This window comes from Pithys albifrons, chromosome 6, assembly GCF_047495875.1.
Source record: "Pithys albifrons albifrons isolate INPA30051 chromosome 6, PitAlb_v1, whole genome shotgun sequence".
NCBI classification, from domain to species: Eukaryota; Metazoa; Chordata; class Aves; order Passeriformes; family Thamnophilidae; genus Pithys; species Pithys albifrons.
Window position 1 is genome coordinate 41,054,432 of NC_092463.1, and position 18,100 is coordinate 41,072,531.

An 18,100-nucleotide genomic window follows, 5' to 3' on the forward strand; every position below is an offset into this window, starting at 1 on the left:
TGGAATCAGTGGTGTCAGCAGCTGACATCACTGTCACTCAGCCATTTCCAAGAAAAATGGTAGACAACATTTAGTTTTTCCAAAGCTGTTGGAGCGCTGTCACAGTACAGCTCCAAACCAAGAGTTCCAAGAAAACAGAAAATGGTTGTACCCTATTTATTAGGTGTATTAATAGTCAATCTAACAAAACTCAGTGCAGTTTTTCAAGTTTCTATCAGATTTCCACAGTGCAGCACAGGCCTGGAGCAGTTAAATGTGTGGGGAGGGAAAGTGAGACCTTCTCAGACAGCGGCCAGCTCTGCTTAGGCTGCCCTGAATCTGAAGCCTAAGGCACTGAAGTTAGGCTGCTGCCTCCAGCAAACAGCAGAGAAAGCAGCCCTTAGAGGGCTCCTCAATCCACTGGGTGTCTGAAACATACTCTGAAAGACAGTATGTCTTTTCTTAGCCTACAAAAGGAGATTAAGATACCTGAATTGGTGCCTAAAGGCAGGTAGAATAATAATAATGAATCTCTGTGCATTGCTACACCTTAATTTCAGGTTTCTCTGGTATTTGTTCAAAATGTTTGTGCAGTATTATTTGTTGTTCAGTGGTACTGTAAAAACCCTTCCTCATTTGTAAGATTCAGGCCAAGATCTGTTTGAAATTATACTTAAAGACCTTCTAAAACACTGAGAAATTGCTGTTCATTCATAGATACTCTTTCCTCTTATCAGATATATTGTAATTTATTTCACATCAGGGCTGATAATAAACCTTGAATGAGCAGTGCTTTTGTATCTTTCATTTTCCCTGTCTGGTAAATTTTTCTACAGCTTTCTGTAAAGAAGCACAGTCAGAAGCACCTCAGGCCTGTAGCTCTGAAATAATAGATACAGAATAGTTTTGTCCAGTTCTATAGCTTACCTTTACCCTAGTCTCATTTCATAGAACCCTTATAAAAAGCTATTAGAGGAAGAGGTGGCTTCCTTTCTTCAGCTGGAAGACATGGAATTTCTTGAATAAGGAAAAGGGCTTGGGTTGGTCTGTGTTTTATTTTCCATATCCATGTCTTCTTATTGGTGAACTTGACAAGAACTGACTCTATTTTACTTCCCACATATGTGTATATTTTAAAATGACATGAGGATTCTGCTTGAAAGAATTGGCTAGGGGAATGGTCGGCTTAAAATGGTGTAATTATGTGGGCATTTTGTTTGAATCTCTAATTTGTCAAGACAAATACTTGGCAGGTTTTCAGACTGATTACAAGATTGTTACTGCTGGTGTTCTAGTGTGGTTGATCAGATATGTTCAGTCACACCACCTCTTTTTTTGATGTGCTGAGTGCCAGGGAAGGATTGCAAGTGTTCAAAGTGTTGGTTTTCATATACCCTTGTATTTATAGACTGTGAAAAGCACAAACAGATAGAAAGCATGTTCCTAATACATATGTCAGAGGATTGGATTTCTGCAATGTATAATAGGTAATCTGAGAGAGAACAGTGAGTGACAGAGTGGCTAAATAGCACACCAGAGAAGCTTCAGGGAGTTCACAGCCAGGGAAGGATGAAGTTAAATGCACTTAGATGTTTATATTCACACATATATAATGGGTTAGAAGGCTGTTCAGTAATACTGTGAATTTTATCCATGAGTAGCACGTAATATCCCTTCAATCATGTGCTCATGTAGTTAAATTTGAAGGAAGAGTGTGTCGATTTCCTTCCTTTCAGCAGAATGTCCCACCTGCTTCATGCACTCAGCAGAAGAGGGTTAGTAACAGTGTTGTACTTTCTCTTCTGTACATTTTGATCTAAAGATTTGAATAGGTTTGCAAGCAGCATTAAGCCCAGGATACCTCGACAATGTGCTCCATAGAATTTCACGGTAGTGACCGCAGAGGTCACTGGTGAGAGGTTGCTCAGAAACTGTAAAGAGTAGAAGACACTGACTTCCACTTTTGTTAGATAACAGATAATTGTTATCTACTTAAAGTTTTTTCTGCAATAGAAATGGTCAGTGACTTAAATTTTTTTAAAAAACAAAAGGTAAGATTTTTTTTATTTCCTTCTTTGTGGAAGATCATCTGTTTTACATATTCTAAATAGCTATAGCCACAATTCTTAGTACTGTGAAAGCTGCAATTCAATGCTATGACAAATTGAATCCTCTCAAAAAATACCTCTTGAATTGAAGTTCTCTGGCTTTGGTCTCAGAGTAAAATCTGGTGTTCATTGATAAGGCTAACAAAAAATGTTATGACCTATCTTTTAGGAGACAAGAATTTATACCAGCACATGTTTTGCAGTCAGCTACTCAAATAACTTTTGAATCAGTTGGTTCAATTTGGCCACATTTGCCAGAGCACTAGAAATCACTTAGCTTAGCATAGTTCTGTGAAAAACTGATGACAGCATGAAATACCCAAACCTCAGTTAGTGTCCCCACTGAAGAAAATTCAGGGAAGACTTTGTCTTTATCCATTCTGTTTGGCAACAGTTGAATGATTAGGCAAGAATAATGAAGCTCTGGATTAGTTGCTACATGTACTTTCTCCAGCCAGGAAACCAAGGGCATATCAGTTAGGAATACCTAGGGGAGTGGGACAAAGAGCTGGCAAATCTCTGGGAACATTACAGGGAGGCTGCTCTAATCAGAGGAGGTGGCTTACTCTGCTGGGAAGGGAGTGATATGGGGTGCTGTGTTTTAGCCCCAGCCAGCAACTAAGCAGCCAATTTACTGCTGGAGTCTGTGGGAAGCAGAAAGGCCCTGACTCTGTGTGTGCACTGCTCTCAGCAGTAAGTGTGTGTGTGTGTGGCTCGGCTTCTAAAACACCCCTAAATTACCAGTGCTGTTTCCAGCATAAATTCAAAATGCAGTCCCATACTAGCTATGATGAAGAAAATTGACTCTGCCTGGGCCAAAACCAGCACAAGGAGACATAAGACCCAAATCTCTCAAACGCTAAACTTTATCCGTTTCTCTGCTTATGGAACAGCTTGCCAATTTTGTGCAAATTTTCCTCAACTTGGACATCAAAGCAGCAAAAATATCTGTTCATTTAATATAGGGGTTTTTTTAAGAATTACATTACTCAGAAATAGCAGATGCACAAATCTTGAATTTTGCATTTCGCTTGACCCCAGTGAAAGGGCCATTTTAGCAGTTTTGGAGATAAGAAATGTGAAAGAAAAAAAAAATAAGGTTGGAATTACACTCAAATAATGCAAGCATGCAAATCAAGACGTACTCCATGTATGGAGCTGCAATTGTGTACTGATTAGATATATCTTTGTGAAAAAGCAACTTTTCATGTAGCCCAGTAACCACAGGGCAAAAAGACATGTACATTTAAGTTTACATAGATTTTACTCTAATAGTTGGTACTGCTTCAACTGCCTGTTGATACTGTTTAAACAAAAGCATTTAGGTGATATGTGCATATTATCTCCTTTGCTGAAAAAATGTTTTGCATATCTCCAGTGTCTTTTATATGAGAATTTCAAAGCTCTTCACTAAATTATTCGATTTTCATAAATGTCAACCCTGGACAGTAGAGGAATTTTAGTGTCTTGAAATTTTAAATGAGAATTTGATTAAATGATATATTACTGAGGATGTCTCTGTCACAGCCAGAATCTGTAACATACAATTTCTTTTACTATGTCTCACTTAAAAACCCTTTCTTTGCACACACTAATTCTTCCACTGTATTGATTATTGTAGTCTCGCATCTGAAAAAATACATGCGGTGTTTTAGGAATAGTCAGATAGTTGCCAAGACAGGGGAACTGGTTATAGGTCAGTCTTTGTGCATATTTCAGCAATTTCGTGCATGCCATAGTGACATGTGTAGTTACTTTCATGCACCCTTGATAATCCTCATCATGCTGTTTTTTACACCTTCAGCTCATGTAAAGTAAGGCCCAAGCTGTTCCTTGTATACACACACACAGATTCTATGAGGAGCTAACTGTGATCTTCTGTTTATGTGCAAACCATGTTTTGTGGTCAGCCTTTCAGAAATTACCATACACACTTTTGGCAAAGATGTTGTCCTGTAACATCATCTACTTTGGCTCCAGAAGAGTAGTTAGCTGAATTCATACACTTTTGTCTGCTTCTCTCTAAGATGCAACCTGTGCTCAGTAATCAAGAATGGGCTTGCATTTACTTAACACTACGTACATTTTCTTCTTCCCCAAAAGGAGGGATTAAGGAAGAAACTCTGACTGTAAATAAATTACAGCTGAAAAAAGAGTGATTCCCTCCCCCTCCCCAAGCATTAGAGAGTTGCCCAAAACATCAGTTGTACTTAAGTAAAACTGCTTAAGCAGTGAAGCTATAGGAAATTGCTTAAGGGATACTATTTTAGGTAAATAATGATAAATAACCATGACAAAATAGAAGCTGTTACGTACCTGAAAAGGGATCACAATATTGATTGTCTCACCCACTTTCTTCACCAGAGTCTGTCTGAGATGGCGTGGCAGCCAGAATTTGGGGCGCTCTGCAGTTAAAAATTAATACATTAAATACAAAACTTTTGATAATTTGCAATATTACTTATAGCACAAATAAGGCAAAACACCAAAGAAAAGAGACTTCAGCAATTGTGGAAACACTGTTTATACTTCTAGGGAGTAGCTCATTCTCTAAGTACTTTCAAATGTATTTGTCTGGATAAAAATTTAGTATCAAGTCTCTGTAATATATTTACAGCTGAGCATGTTTCAGTGGCAGCTGGATTTGTGAAACTACATCACATCTGAAATGCCAAATTTGGATGACTTCTGTTGGATGTGAGCCTTCTCTGTGGACTTTGTTTCTTGGGAGAACCTTTTAATTTCAGTAGAAAGGATGGGACAAAGGGTGTATTGGAGTAAAAGAGTGATTATAGATTATGATTTATCTATTGCTATATTGATCCTGCAGCTCCTTGTAAGCTGCCATTTGGAGATATTTATGGACATACTCAGAAAGCAGAGCAACTGATGGATTTCCTTTATCTTTCTACAGTAATTAAATTACAGTTCTTTCTTTAAGATAGTGGAGTTTCATTGTAGCAGCTTACTTTTTTCACTATCAAAGAAGGTACCTTACTGCATATTTTTCATCTAGTCTCTACTTTCCTCTACCTCACCGGAAAGCTTCCTATGTTCTCCATGTGATACTTATTCTTTTCCCTGTCATTTACAGAAATAATTTCTTAACATACAGTTGGAGTGTCTGTCTCCATGACCATTTGGTATTGAGGTGCATTATAATTTCATTTCATTTACACTGGCTCATTTTACTGTTAGTGAGACTCTGGCAGACACTTTGTGTGAGCCAAGGTTGAGGAATCCACTATTAGCAGCTCTTGATGCCTTTTGGACTCTAGTCAAATGAGTTATAATCTACTGCTGTTGGGTGATATATAGGGTGTTAATTAATAATCTAGGACAATGAAGTAAATAGATCTCCTGCAGTAGCCAACACAGAGAGCTAAATATGAAAAAATATGTTTCTTAAATACTGAGTGTCATTGCAAGAGGTGAAATGCGCATATTTTGAAAATAAGAAGTAGGATTTTATTTTAAAAGCTATGCTTTAGAAAGATAAGACCTGTGCATTACAGTGATGTTCTCTGAGACAGAAGGTATTTGGAACTGAGTCAAAATGAAAGAGCTGTTTGAGTGTTATTCTTAGATGAAGGCAGAATTTTGACCAGAGGAAATAAATGAATAAGATTTATTCAGTTTAGATACTCACGCAGGATTTCTTGAACAGTAACAGGCTCTTTTATTATTGCGGCTCCACTCTCACCAGCCAGGTTTATAGCCTTTATACGGAAGTAAAGTTTGTCCCCTGTGACCAGGTCTTTAATCAGTGCAGATGTGCGCTCAGTGAGGCCAGGAAGTGCAGGAACCCATTCTGTAGCTGCAAGTACAGTATTTGCATCTTGTAATTTGGGTTAGGGCAAAACGAATTTAAGTTGCAACACTGCACTTGAATGGGAATAAAAAAAGTTGGAAAAAGAACTCTGGATCGAGTCGATGTGTTTTCACATAGAGTTAAGGAATTTCTACACTTTGTTATTCAAAACAGCTAAGGATAAGGGAATCATCTTTTGATAGTTCCTTTGGCATTCTGTTTTACAGAGCCTAGAGCTGTGGAACTTCTTGACATTTATTTTCATTACAAGGGAGGGGGGAGAATTTTGGAAGTAATTTTATCAAGAAAGTGAGGCCTTAATTTAAATTTTTTCTTGGAATAAATATATCTCCTGTGGCTGTCCAAACAGATTGGTGAGAGCCACATATGGTGATAACAGTAATAGAGCACATACCTGTTGGAATTTGCTATTTACTTCTCAATCGACACCATAGAACAGAATTCTTAGTGCTTCATGCACAGAAATATGACTGAAAAATCATTCTATGACAATGGCACAGAGATTCTTGGAATTCCATAATGATGTCTCATTAAAGATTAGAAATTATTTCTGGATAAATTGTACCCTGTAAACCCCCTGGTGTGGGTATGGCAATCAAGCCTATTTTCAGGGAAAATTTCATTAATGAAGTGATTATAAATTTGTTGTTTGACTTTCGTGACATAAATGTTATGTTGTAGCATCACAGCATGTTAAGTGTTGTAGTTACGGTGCTGTTACGCTCTTTATCATCAGCACAAGCATTAAAAGAGGTAAGGTAACAGTTACTTTAAAGTTAGACTGATGTTATCACAGTCATGTTAGTATATTGGTTTTAAGGAATATGCAATTTGTTAATAATACAAAAGTATAGTAGTGACTACAGAACAGCAAAATATTTTTGTATTCCTTATCTGTATTAAAAATTATGATGATTGTAAAGATGACATTGTATTTGATGTGACTTTCATGGTTTTACCATCACATTGTAGTAAGTATGGTGATGGTTGACAAGGATGTCAGACATAGATTTAAATTCAAACTTAATTATACTGGGTATGGTTAGGTTATTGATGTACTGCAATGAAGTTATTGCAATTGTAGTGTTTTTAAGATGTTCAGTTGCTGCTGCCTAATACTCATGCTCACTTACATCCATCTTTGCAGTATTCCAAAATATAACCATCTAATCCTCCAGCTCCAATCCGCTCAGGCGGCCTCCACTTCAAGGCAACTGTGCTGTCAGAAACATCTTCCACTGTAAAGTGGGTTGGTTCACTTGGAGGAGCTGTAAGAAAATATGTAGGAGTAGATTCTGAGAAATAGCAAGAGCACTATGAGAATTCAAAGGTTATCCAAGGACGGATTAACAGCTGATTTATATACCACTCTGTGTTTTATTAAAATAAATCTAGCTGAAGCTGATTTGTAAAGTCTAACACCTAATACTTCATTTAATAGAAGCGCAGCATAAGATTCTTGTAATAGGAAGGGGAACAAGAGGTTAAGATACTTTCTATTCACAGACACTCCCTTATGAAAAAAGCCATTGAAAATAGAAACCTTTAGAAGGGAGTCAAATTGTCATCAGAAGTCTGCAGAAAAGTTTAGAAATAAAAATACATAAAATTTGTATTCTGTACTTACACTCTGATTGCAATTGGACAAAAATCACATATTCAGAGGACCAAATTCATCAGTGGCTAAATTTGACTTCACTCATTTTCCTTAACAGTGGAGAAAATGACCAAAAGTTATGACTACATGTTTACAGAAACACTAGTTCTGATTTGTGCGTTTGCAACGGAGACATACTTGAGAAAAATATTTTGGGGGTGAAGAATTTTAATTTGATTTAGGTATAACTTTTTCATATCTCTCCAGAATGGGTGTATCATGGCTCTTTATACACCCATAATTCAGAAAGACCACTAAGTAAATTCAAACTTCTTCAGCATGACTATTGTCTACTAATTAAAAAACAATCAAGAAAACCTCTCACTTGAGAATCCAAAATATACACAAGTGCTACGGTGAAATAATTGATTCCAAAAAGCAAACAGAAAGATAACTTTTTCAAAACAACATTTAGACTGCACACAATAAAACTTAGTATACATGGCATACAAGCAGTCATGTTAAAGGAAGGTACTTTTGGCATACACTGAACATCTTTTGAATATACATAACAAGTTCTACAAAGTAAGTTAAATATAAGTTTATAATTTGCGAAACTGATAGAAATTGATCTTAGTTCCCAAAATTACTGTGAAAAACCCTCAAAACCAAAACCACCCCCCCCCCCCAACAAACCCCAAGAATACCACCCAATTTTATTTCTGTAACTGTGTCAAAGATTTTCATATTCACATGGCAGCAATGACAGCACACAGAAGGCAAATGCAGTTGGGGGCATACACAACCACACAGTACACGATCAAAACCCCAAACCTCTTCTCTGAAGAAGTAAGTGTGAACTTTATCCTTAATCAAGCAAAACTCTGCCTATCCCATGAAAACTTTGGACCTTTTTTTTCAGTAGCTCCACTTGATGGGTCTTGTTTGACCTCTTTTGTTGCAGACCAGTCGTTGTGTGTTTGAAATCCAGAATTAAGAGACCCTTCTTGCAGTTCAGCCTTTCCTTCTGACTCCTTCACTGTATCATCTGCTTTTACATTATCTCCTTCAGCAGGCTGTCCCCCTTCACTGATATTTGTAGATTTTGCAACTCTAGTCATTTTAGTCTCCAGCTATTTGTATTTTTGTGGGTCTTCTCCCTAAAGGTCTTAGCAGGCAGGCTTCCTGATGACTCCTTAGTTTGCTCCTTGCTCAGGGACTGCAGGAGACACTGCACTGCTGTGTTGGGAAGAATTATTTATAGAAAATCATTCCTCAAATATTTTCTTAATCAGCTATCCTTTTAGCTGTGGAGAGGGCCGGGATTAAGGGAGTACTGGGTGGGATACTGTGATATTTGCATCCATAAGGGAACGAGAGAAGCTGAGAGGGACAGAGAAATTTCTGTCAATTAGTTCTCCTTGCCAGATCCAGCTTGACTGTCACACTTCTAATTATAACAACTAAAAATTCATCAGCAATTTCATGAAACTGGAACCTCTGTGCTCTTCAGGAAGAGGAATGAGAGACAGAGAAGAGAAAGATTAAAAAGGAAAATGTTGATTAAATATAGAATATTGAGGTGGTTGATAGCCTTTTTACTAACACGTTCTTTTTTAGCTATAAAAGCAATTGAAGAGAAGAGGTGAAAATTATCCTTTGTTTGCAAAACTCACCAATTGGCATGAAGGGTTTTGAGGCAGGGCTTGGCCGGGACATGCCAATAGAATTCACAGCGTAAATCCGCATCTCATAAACTACTCCTTCAATCATTCGCTTGGCTTCATAGGTTAGCTCTTTTAAAAGGTCAAAGTTCAGTCTCATCCATCGGTAGCTCTTCTTCTTCTTTCTCTCTAAAATATAGCCTAGAAAGGATAGCTGTTATGATGTAAAAGAACTTCAAATTGTTATGTCACATGCAGAAAAACAGAAAATCCTTTGAAGTGAGGGAGAAATTTCCTTGAAATTTATAAGTTGAGGTATACAGTTAAAAAAAAATCTTTCTTATGTTCTGCTGCAATTCACCAATCTTGATTAATAGCACAAACTCCAAACAAAAAAACAATTAGAGGAACATTTTGACAATTACTTTTTTTTTTAATGTTTTATCCAACAACTAGATCTCTGTGTTCAATGCTAGACGGTGGAGTTGCAGAGTGCTTCCCAAACCGTGCAGATCCCAGTTTGCTACAGTCTTACAGTGGAGTGAGACATGGCCACTCACTAGTTTTCTTGCTCTGATTTCCTTGGGAAGGAAAGTGGATGTGTATGATAACAGAGAACCGAGAGAGATGGGTGCACTGCAGAACGAATCTGTAGTACAGCTTAGACGTAGTCTGTATGCCCAGAACCCAGTACATGTCTCTCAGGCTCTCAACATCCACAGCATTTCCCACATGCTGTTTTTTAGAATGACTAAGGCTGGGTTATCAGTTTAAAAGATAAGCTTCTCATTTCCAAAACTGACAATGGAATCTGTGATTCCTAGACCTTAATACGGAGGATGGCTGTATACCACATTGGAAACATGTGTATACGATATTTTCCAATTGACCTGCTACAAAGGACTGATCAACTGTTTCTTTCCATCTAGCTATATTAAATTTCTGCTGCTTCTCTGTGCTGTGGATAGTGTGACTGGATGTGATCTATGTTGACTTCTTCTAAACAAACTTTACTTTGAAAAGTATTAGTCTTTTAACTACAGAATGAATAATCAGGGAATAAACTGAATAGTCATTTACACATGCCACGTATTTGCCTGTATTGCACATGGCTGTTTCTACCCATTGATTACAGAGAATGTCTTAACTGTGGTCAACCATCATAGCATCAGTCTGTAGCAAGGACTTATGAATTGAGCTGTGTAGGGGAGTAATTCCAATCCCTGCTGCTCACCAAGGTTGTGGCTATTAAACTTGCAAAAGTCCCTTTGGTATACCTGGGAAGTATGATTCATGCTTGGGATGTCTAAGGGGAAGTGGAAAACAGCAGGCACTTTTGGTGGCACGCTGTAGGCGCAGACACTGTGCATTAGCAGCCTTTCCTGTCTATGTTGAAGTGCAAGAAGAGCATGGGACTCTACACAATGTTTTGGGAAAGGAGTGATGGAAGTACCTTTAAGCTGGCAGGTTATATAATCACTACTAATCCATAAAGTTACTCCTGGAATGCTGGTTTTCAGTAGCTTTTAAACAGCGTTAAAATCTGCAAACAAAGAACCTATGGTTCCTTTGGTAGGTTCTTGGTTTTCTTCCCTCTTCATCAGCTTAGGAGACTGAGAGAAGTTTCATCAACTCAGTCTCTATTTTTCTACCCCTTTAGATAAGCTGTTTCCTATCAGAATGGAGATATTTTTTCACTGTGGCATACCAGAATTGCAATTAAAAAAAAAAGGCAAAAAAGGAGGTAAAATGACAATACTGGTAGTATTGGTGACATTTGGTAAAGCAGATTATTTCCCCAAATGCACAGAATGTGTGAGAGATAGAGATACTGTTTTCGTAATATAAAAATCACACAAAATGCCATGAAAGGTGAAGATGGAGTGTGAATTTCTTTTTTATATCTGTTCTACCTACAATGCCATCTGTAACAACATGAAGACAGATAAGAATGCATATGCCTTTTTTCTCCTGCCTTTTTAACTTACTTTTAAATCTCTGTTTGAATGGATAGTGCTGTGTCTCAGTTTTTCCTCTGCTCCCACTGCAGGTGTTTTATTGTAGCCCTATTAGCTGTGCAGTCCTGTGCTAACTGAAGCAACATCCTCAGGTAGTGCAAAGGGTCACTAGTGGAACACTAACAAAGTAATTCCTTTGACAGTGAAAACGAAACAAAGGATTCATCAAAATATGTGTTCTGAAAACTTTACAAAACAAATGGGCTTTGCATAGTCAGTGAGGTGGAGGTTGGCTTTGGTAATGGGACAGCTATTGGTATATAGCTTTGCACATAACAGTTTAAATTGCTAACTTCTTTCTTGCCTCCTGTCAGAAGAGGTGAGACCACAAAGGACAGACCCAGCAGTACCCTGTTTATCCGTTCAATTAAATGAGACTGATCTTGTGGAAATGAATGAAGTCCAAACATCCAAAAGCAAATAGAAACTCCTCTCTTCCAGATGCTATGCGGGGGATTAAAAGAATTTTAGAACATTTCTAGCCCCGATATCTCCATGGAAGTTCATATAGCTTTCAGTGGGTTTTTTTGTTTGTTTGTTTGTTTGTTTGTTTTTAAGGAAGTCTCCAGAGATCTTTATTAAGTAAATTGCTGGATATGGACTACAGAGGATTTTTTCCCCCTAAAATAGTTCAAGACTGTGCATTATTTTATTTTTCTCTGAGGATCACAGAGAGCTTTATGTAAAACCCACCATACTCTGTGTAGAACTTAAAATGGTGTCAGTGATATTCTTAATTGTGCCTGCTTATTTCCTGAATAGCATGATAACTTCGCACTCTAGTTTTTAGTACAGATTTGAAAGTCAATAAAATTATTGAAAAATGTTAATGACCCATTGCTTTGTATGAAAGAGAATTACAAAGTAGTTTTCCACTAAAAAACATGTACTGCATGAGTCCTGAGATTGCAGACATCTGGAGTTACTGACTGAGGTGGACACAGATCTGTTTGATATTTGATAGGTAAGTACAATGCCTGTATACTGACCTAAAATTTCAGTCTTGAACGAGAATGTTTAGCTTTAACTATTTTTAATAACACCTTTCTGTGCTGTGGTGACTTCTTCACTGAAATACTTTTCTGATTCAAACAGCACTGGTAGAGGGCACTGTCTCCTCAAAATTGAAGAGTCAGATCCTAGGCCGGTTTGAAGGTTCGACATATCAGAGTAGTTACTATCTGAGGGTCAGCCCTCCTTGAGTGAGTAAACATAGAGAAGTCTTCTGTGCCACTTTAAAAGAGCAGCAAAATATACAGGCACAGCTGCAGGGGACTTTATATTTTAGGACTTCTTACCAAGTACTGGTTGCCCACCATCATATTTAGGGGGTTGCCACTGCACAGTACAGTAATCTTCTCCAATGTTGCTGATTGTGGGAGCTTCTGGAGGATCTGGAACATCTGAAGAAAGCATGAAAATGAATGGAAGTTGTTATTGTTTCAATTTCGTTATACAAGTAAATTAAATATTTTTCTTTAAAACCTTTTTTTTCTGTAATGTATTGATCCAATCACTAGTGGTGTATCCTGAGAGACAGAGTTGGGCCCAGTCCTGTTTAATATCTTTATTGATGATCTGGATGAGAGGATTGAATTAGCAAAGTCACAGACAACACCGAGTTGGGTGAGGTGGTTGATCTGCTGAGAGTTGATCTGTCTCCCTGTAGAGAGACTGGGACTGGCTGGATTGATGGGCTGATACCAACAGCAGCATGAGGTTCAACAAGACCAAGTGCTGGGTCCTGCACTTTGGCCACAAAAACCTCATGTGGAGTTACAGGCTTGAGGGAAGAGTGGCTGGAAAGCGGACAAGTGGAAAAGTATTTGGGCATGCTGGTTGACAGCAGCTGAACATGAGCCAGCAGTGTGCCCAGATGGCCAAGAGGGCTGATGGCATCCTGGCCTGTATTAGCAATAGTGTGGCCAGCAGTACCAGGGCAATGGTTATCCCCCTGTACTCAGCACTGGTGAGGCTGCACCTTAAATCCTGTGTTCGGTTCTGGGGCCCTCAGCGCAGGAAGGACATTGTTGTGCTGGAGCATGTCCAGAGCAGGGCAGTGGAGCACAAAGCTTATGAGGAGGAGCTGAGAGAGCTGGGGGTGTTTAACCTGGAGAAGAGGAGGCTAAGGGGGATCCTTATCACTCTCTAAAACTACCTGAAAGGAGGTTGTAACCAGTTGGGAGTTGGCCTTTTTTTTCCCAGGCAGCTAGCAGCAGAACAGGAGCACATAGTCTCAGGCTGCACAAGAGGATGTTTAGGTTGGACATTCAGAAGAAATTCTTCACAGAAAGGGCAATTAGATTTTGGAACAGGCAGCCCAGGGAGGTGGTGGAGTTACTGTCCCTGGAGGTGTTTAAGGAAAGACTGGAAGCAGCACTTGGTGCCATGGTCTAGTTGACAAGACGCTGTCGAGTAATTATTTGGAATTGATGATTATAGTTTGGGCACAAGATCTTTTCAAGCCTAATTGATTCTGTGATTCAGCTTTCTCAGATAACAACAGCAGGTACAACTGAGAATGTACCAACTTGGTCTAAAGCCAATCCTGCTTTTTGATGCTTCTGTGCTAGACTGGTTTCCTTTAAACACCAGTGATTATGCAGCTCCCTTTTTCTTCCCAGACATAATAAATTTTTGCAAAAATATAAAGAGAGAATTCTGCTGTGTAAGATGAGGCTAGCTCAAGGGTTTCCTATTTTCTCTCAATAAATTTTATAAAATACTATGACTGCATGTCTCACAGATTTTGTCACTTTGGAGTTATTAATACTAATGTCCTGATTTAGTATTTATAAAAGATGGAAGGAGACTTAGGTATTCACCAAGAAATTCTAAATTTTAATACTGCAGGTAAAGGTAATTTTCTTTTATAATTTCTAATTTGCTTACAACCCAGCCTTTATTATGTGTGCCAGGGTACCAGCAAATTAAATATTATAATATTTTATAAAAATTACTGACTCAAAATCATTCCTCCTAGCTCTTCTATGACTCATTGAAGAGTAGCTCAATCTGTTCATCTTCTATGAGATGCATTATGCTTCTTTATTCTATTTACCATTAACTGGTTATGAATGAAGTAATCTTTACTTAAAACATAAACCACAAAAATGACTAGGAGTTTTTCTTATCTCAAACAAGCATGAAGCATGTATTTGAGAATGGAATGTCATCCATGAAATGATAGGCTCACCTGAAAAAGGAAATATACGGGTTACCACTGGGAGTTACTCTCTTAACTTTTGACACAGAAGGCAACTACCTCGGAAAAAATACTTGTGCCAAATTTATGATTGATTATATTCCTCTCTTTATGATCCTTTTCCATTTTTCTAAACCTGAGGTCAGAACCTGCCTCATTTTTAGAGAAGGGTGAGTTTCAGAGAACTCAAGTTGCTTTCATGCTCTGCCCTGCTTCTTTCCTTCACTTACCAATAACTTTGACTGTGATATCAGCCTTATCTTCTCCCACTGGATTCTTAAGTATAACTCTGTATACTCCCTCATCCTCCTTTTCTGCTCCTTCAATGATGAAGACACAGTGGTCTTCATGTATCTCCACACGAACTCTGCCTTCGGATTCAAACAGAAGCTGTGGGCAGTGAAAGTAACAGATAAAGTCATTGCAAGATGTTCCTGGGACAGCCTGATGACTCTCTATGTAAGCTGGTGAAAATCTACAGATTATTGAATATGATAATACTTATTGAAAAGGTGTAATGTTTTCCAAGTTCTATTTGCATGTAGAAGAGAGAAAATAGAAACTGGTTGGCTCACAGAAGTAACACTTGGGGAATTGGTTCTGAAAGTCTACAGGGTGTCAAGATTCACACACACCCAGTTATGTTTCAAAGAAGTTATTAAGTACTTTCACACATTCCTACTTGGGATAGTTGATAGCATCACTGTAAAGAATTTCATGGATAAGAATTTGGTACTATGTAAATTAAAGAAAGTTTTAGAATGCAAATTCAAATGGTTGAGCAAACTTTCCTGACCAAAAGTATCTACATTTGGTACCAGATAACATGGATTTTAACAATTTATCTCTAAAACATTTGTCATGTTTCTTCTAACTGTTAATGGCATCGGTGTGATTTCTGCCACTCAATAATGCCATATGGAGAAACTTTCTACTCTTTGCTAAAGTCCAAACATAATGACCACAACTTTATTGTACATATATAACACTCTCCTTTCTTCTTTATGTGCCTGTGTATCCTTAGACTTGGAACAGGAACCATTAGAAAGACTGTCTGTCCAAATAGTGACCAGTACAGCAGAATCCTAATCCTGAGAATGGTTTATTGCTGTATAATAAATGTAAAATATTTTTGACTCTATCAAAAGAGAAGTTATTTATGACAAAAATTAAAATTGTTGGAAAATGAGTCCTCTGTCACTGCATTAAATTCAGTCACTTGACCTTGTCATCTTTCCATGTGTCCTGTAAGCTTTTGTCCTAGTTATTCTCCTCTAGTTATTCTTGAAGCTTATAGGTTAGTGGAGAAAAAAAGAAAAGATAAACATTCACAAACAAATTTAAAGGAGTTTTCAAATAACTGCTTTGATTCCTTATAACCCAGTCAGCACATGATGGTGATTGGAAAGATTTCCTCAATCAGCATCTTACTCCAAAATTACTCACCAGACCTCATGTGCCCAGTCAGGTGTTTGGTAATTACCATCATGAGGTAGGATGGTGGGCCTGATGTGCTATTTGATTCAACAGTTTTAATATCAATTGACTTTAATTTTATTTCCTTTTGAATATGACTTTTATCTGGAAAACACTAAATACATTTGTGCATCTGCATAAATAATGAGGAACTTACCTTATTATCACCATTTAAATCACTGCTGTTTTCTGAGGGAGTCATGGAATCGTCATTGATTCGAACTAGGTCACTTTTCTAGATAAGCAAAGAAACCACAGAAAGTCAGCTAAGTCTGAGCAGAGCAGTAAAGCTGTTTCTGCAAGACAGAGAAGAGTCCATAGGTTCGTTAAGGGGGTTGAATCTGGAGATGTGAGAAAAGTGAAGAGCAAAGTGAGGCAGCAAGCAGACCTGAGAAGGAAATCTACCCATACAAAAGTAAAAAGCAGAAATGGAAAAAAATATATCAGGATCCAGTGAATTAAGAGAAGGATAAGTCAGCAAACCCAAATTTACAGCTTCACAAAGAAAGATGCGTAACATTTCTGCGGAAGAGTTGTAAATAATTGTGAATCTCTCAGCCCTCTGATACTGTTTACTCATCTTGGGTAAGTACAAAAATGAGGATTATTCTACTTTGTAAAACTGGGATAGTAAATTGACGTAAATGTTTTAACACTCAGAAATACAGTCAGGTCTGTAACACACAGCAAACAACATTTTCTGAAGCTGTTAGTTTAGAATTTTATTGATAAGCATATGATACACATCCCTCAATCAAGACTGGCTCCTTTTACTCATATGTTGAGACGTTACACCTTAGAAATAACATGGGCTAGGGGTTGTCTGATACCCAACCATCACTTTGTCAGAGAAACTGCTATATAGAAGAGTCAATTTCTTGGCCTTTTTTTGTTTGTTTCCATACTAATTCTGCAGGAAAAAAAGGTCTAAGTATTATGAAACATGCTAACCCAAACAAAGAATGTAGCGCAATCATGAAGAAATAAGATTGAGAGAATTAACATAATTGGCAATATTATTTTTTTCTTTATCTATGCCTATGGCAGTCTAATGATGCTATAGAATATTATGTAAAGTATTTCTGGTTTGTGCTAGTTATAGCGCAAAAGCACACAGATGGTGAGGAGTGGGGATATTCTGAGACAGCCAGAAAGGAAACTCACTTAACATTTTGAGTCTAGCTTCTAAATTCTTTCTCTGATGCTTTGAATTGCTTTGATAAGGTAAATAACAAGTAACCTCTCTTCATTATATGAAATTCAGTTCTATGCCAGTAGTCTGCTAAGATGACATTCTCCTCACAGACTGTAAAACTCTTGAGAAGGATTAAGAAAAGAAGCTGCTATCTCCAGAACATATCCATTCAATCAGGTGAAGGTGATGGGGGTGACTCATCATTTGTTTATTTTTCTCTGAGGTAAGAAGAGAATAAATGTGTATGATATCCTACTGCCTGCATGGACATATGTCTAGTCATATATAACCAGCCCCTTCTTTTGGACTAGAAAAATGGGAAACAGTTCAGAAAGAGAACAGTCCATGATGAATCACAAAGTCAGCTAAATCTCAAGACGCTGCAGTGCAGACATTGACATTTTTCTTGAGGTTTAAATACATAAAATTGGAAGAAAGATGAAAACACTTGCAAATAAGAATTGTAAATCAAAGTAAGATTTGAGAAAGAAAAATGAATTTCCCGTTGTGACTTCCTTGCCTCAGACACTGTGTCAGGTTACGTATTACCTTGTTTACTTTCTGCCAGATGACAGTGGGTGTTGGATCTCCTGATACGGGAACATCCAGTCTCAGCTTGTTCCCAGCCACCACGACAATAGTGTCAGGGGATTGGCCTAGACAGTCAAGATGAATTTTGGGGGGTTCTACAGCAAAGGCAGAGAAAATAAGTTTTAAATATGGTTTGAGTATTCTGTATTAAATACATAAACCAGAATATTCATATATTAAATTTATAATGAAAAATACCTGCTTACTTTGCTACTGAAAACATTTTTACTTACATATAAATTACGATTGCTGTTCTTACCTTCTCTTGGTACGAAATCTATCTTGACCTCTGGGGAAAAAAAGGGAAGATATATGAGGAGAAATAGATCAGAAAACAGAATTTACATGGCACCTGCACCCAGAGAGTAAATTTAAAACTGTTTAAAACCTCACAAGGCATATTCATCAGCAAATTTGAGCAATAAAATAGAAAAC

At 37.7% G+C, this 18,100-nt stretch overlaps 1 protein-coding gene across 1 annotated transcript in view; it reads right to left on the reverse strand.

Moving 5' to 3' along the window:
• Window positions 1–18,100, reverse strand: part of MYBPC3 (myosin binding protein C3) — a 60,348-nt gene that overhangs the window by 11,462 nt on the left and 30,786 nt on the right. Inside the window, exons 18-26 of the mRNA XM_071559460.1 lie at window positions 17,925–17,954; window positions 17,624–17,760; window positions 16,037–16,114; window positions 14,634–14,793; window positions 12,497–12,601; window positions 9,193–9,381; window positions 7,053–7,187; window positions 5,737–5,904; window positions 4,404–4,492 (exon numbers count right to left, since the gene is read on the reverse strand). Of these exons, the coding sequence (XP_071415561.1) occupies window positions 4,404–4,492; window positions 5,737–5,904; window positions 7,053–7,187; window positions 9,193–9,381; window positions 12,497–12,601; window positions 14,634–14,793; window positions 16,037–16,114; window positions 17,624–17,760; window positions 17,925–17,954 (1,091 nt within the window). The remainder of the gene's footprint in view (window positions 1–4,403; window positions 4,493–5,736; window positions 5,905–7,052; window positions 7,188–9,192; window positions 9,382–12,496; window positions 12,602–14,633; window positions 14,794–16,036; window positions 16,115–17,623; window positions 17,761–17,924; window positions 17,955–18,100) is intronic.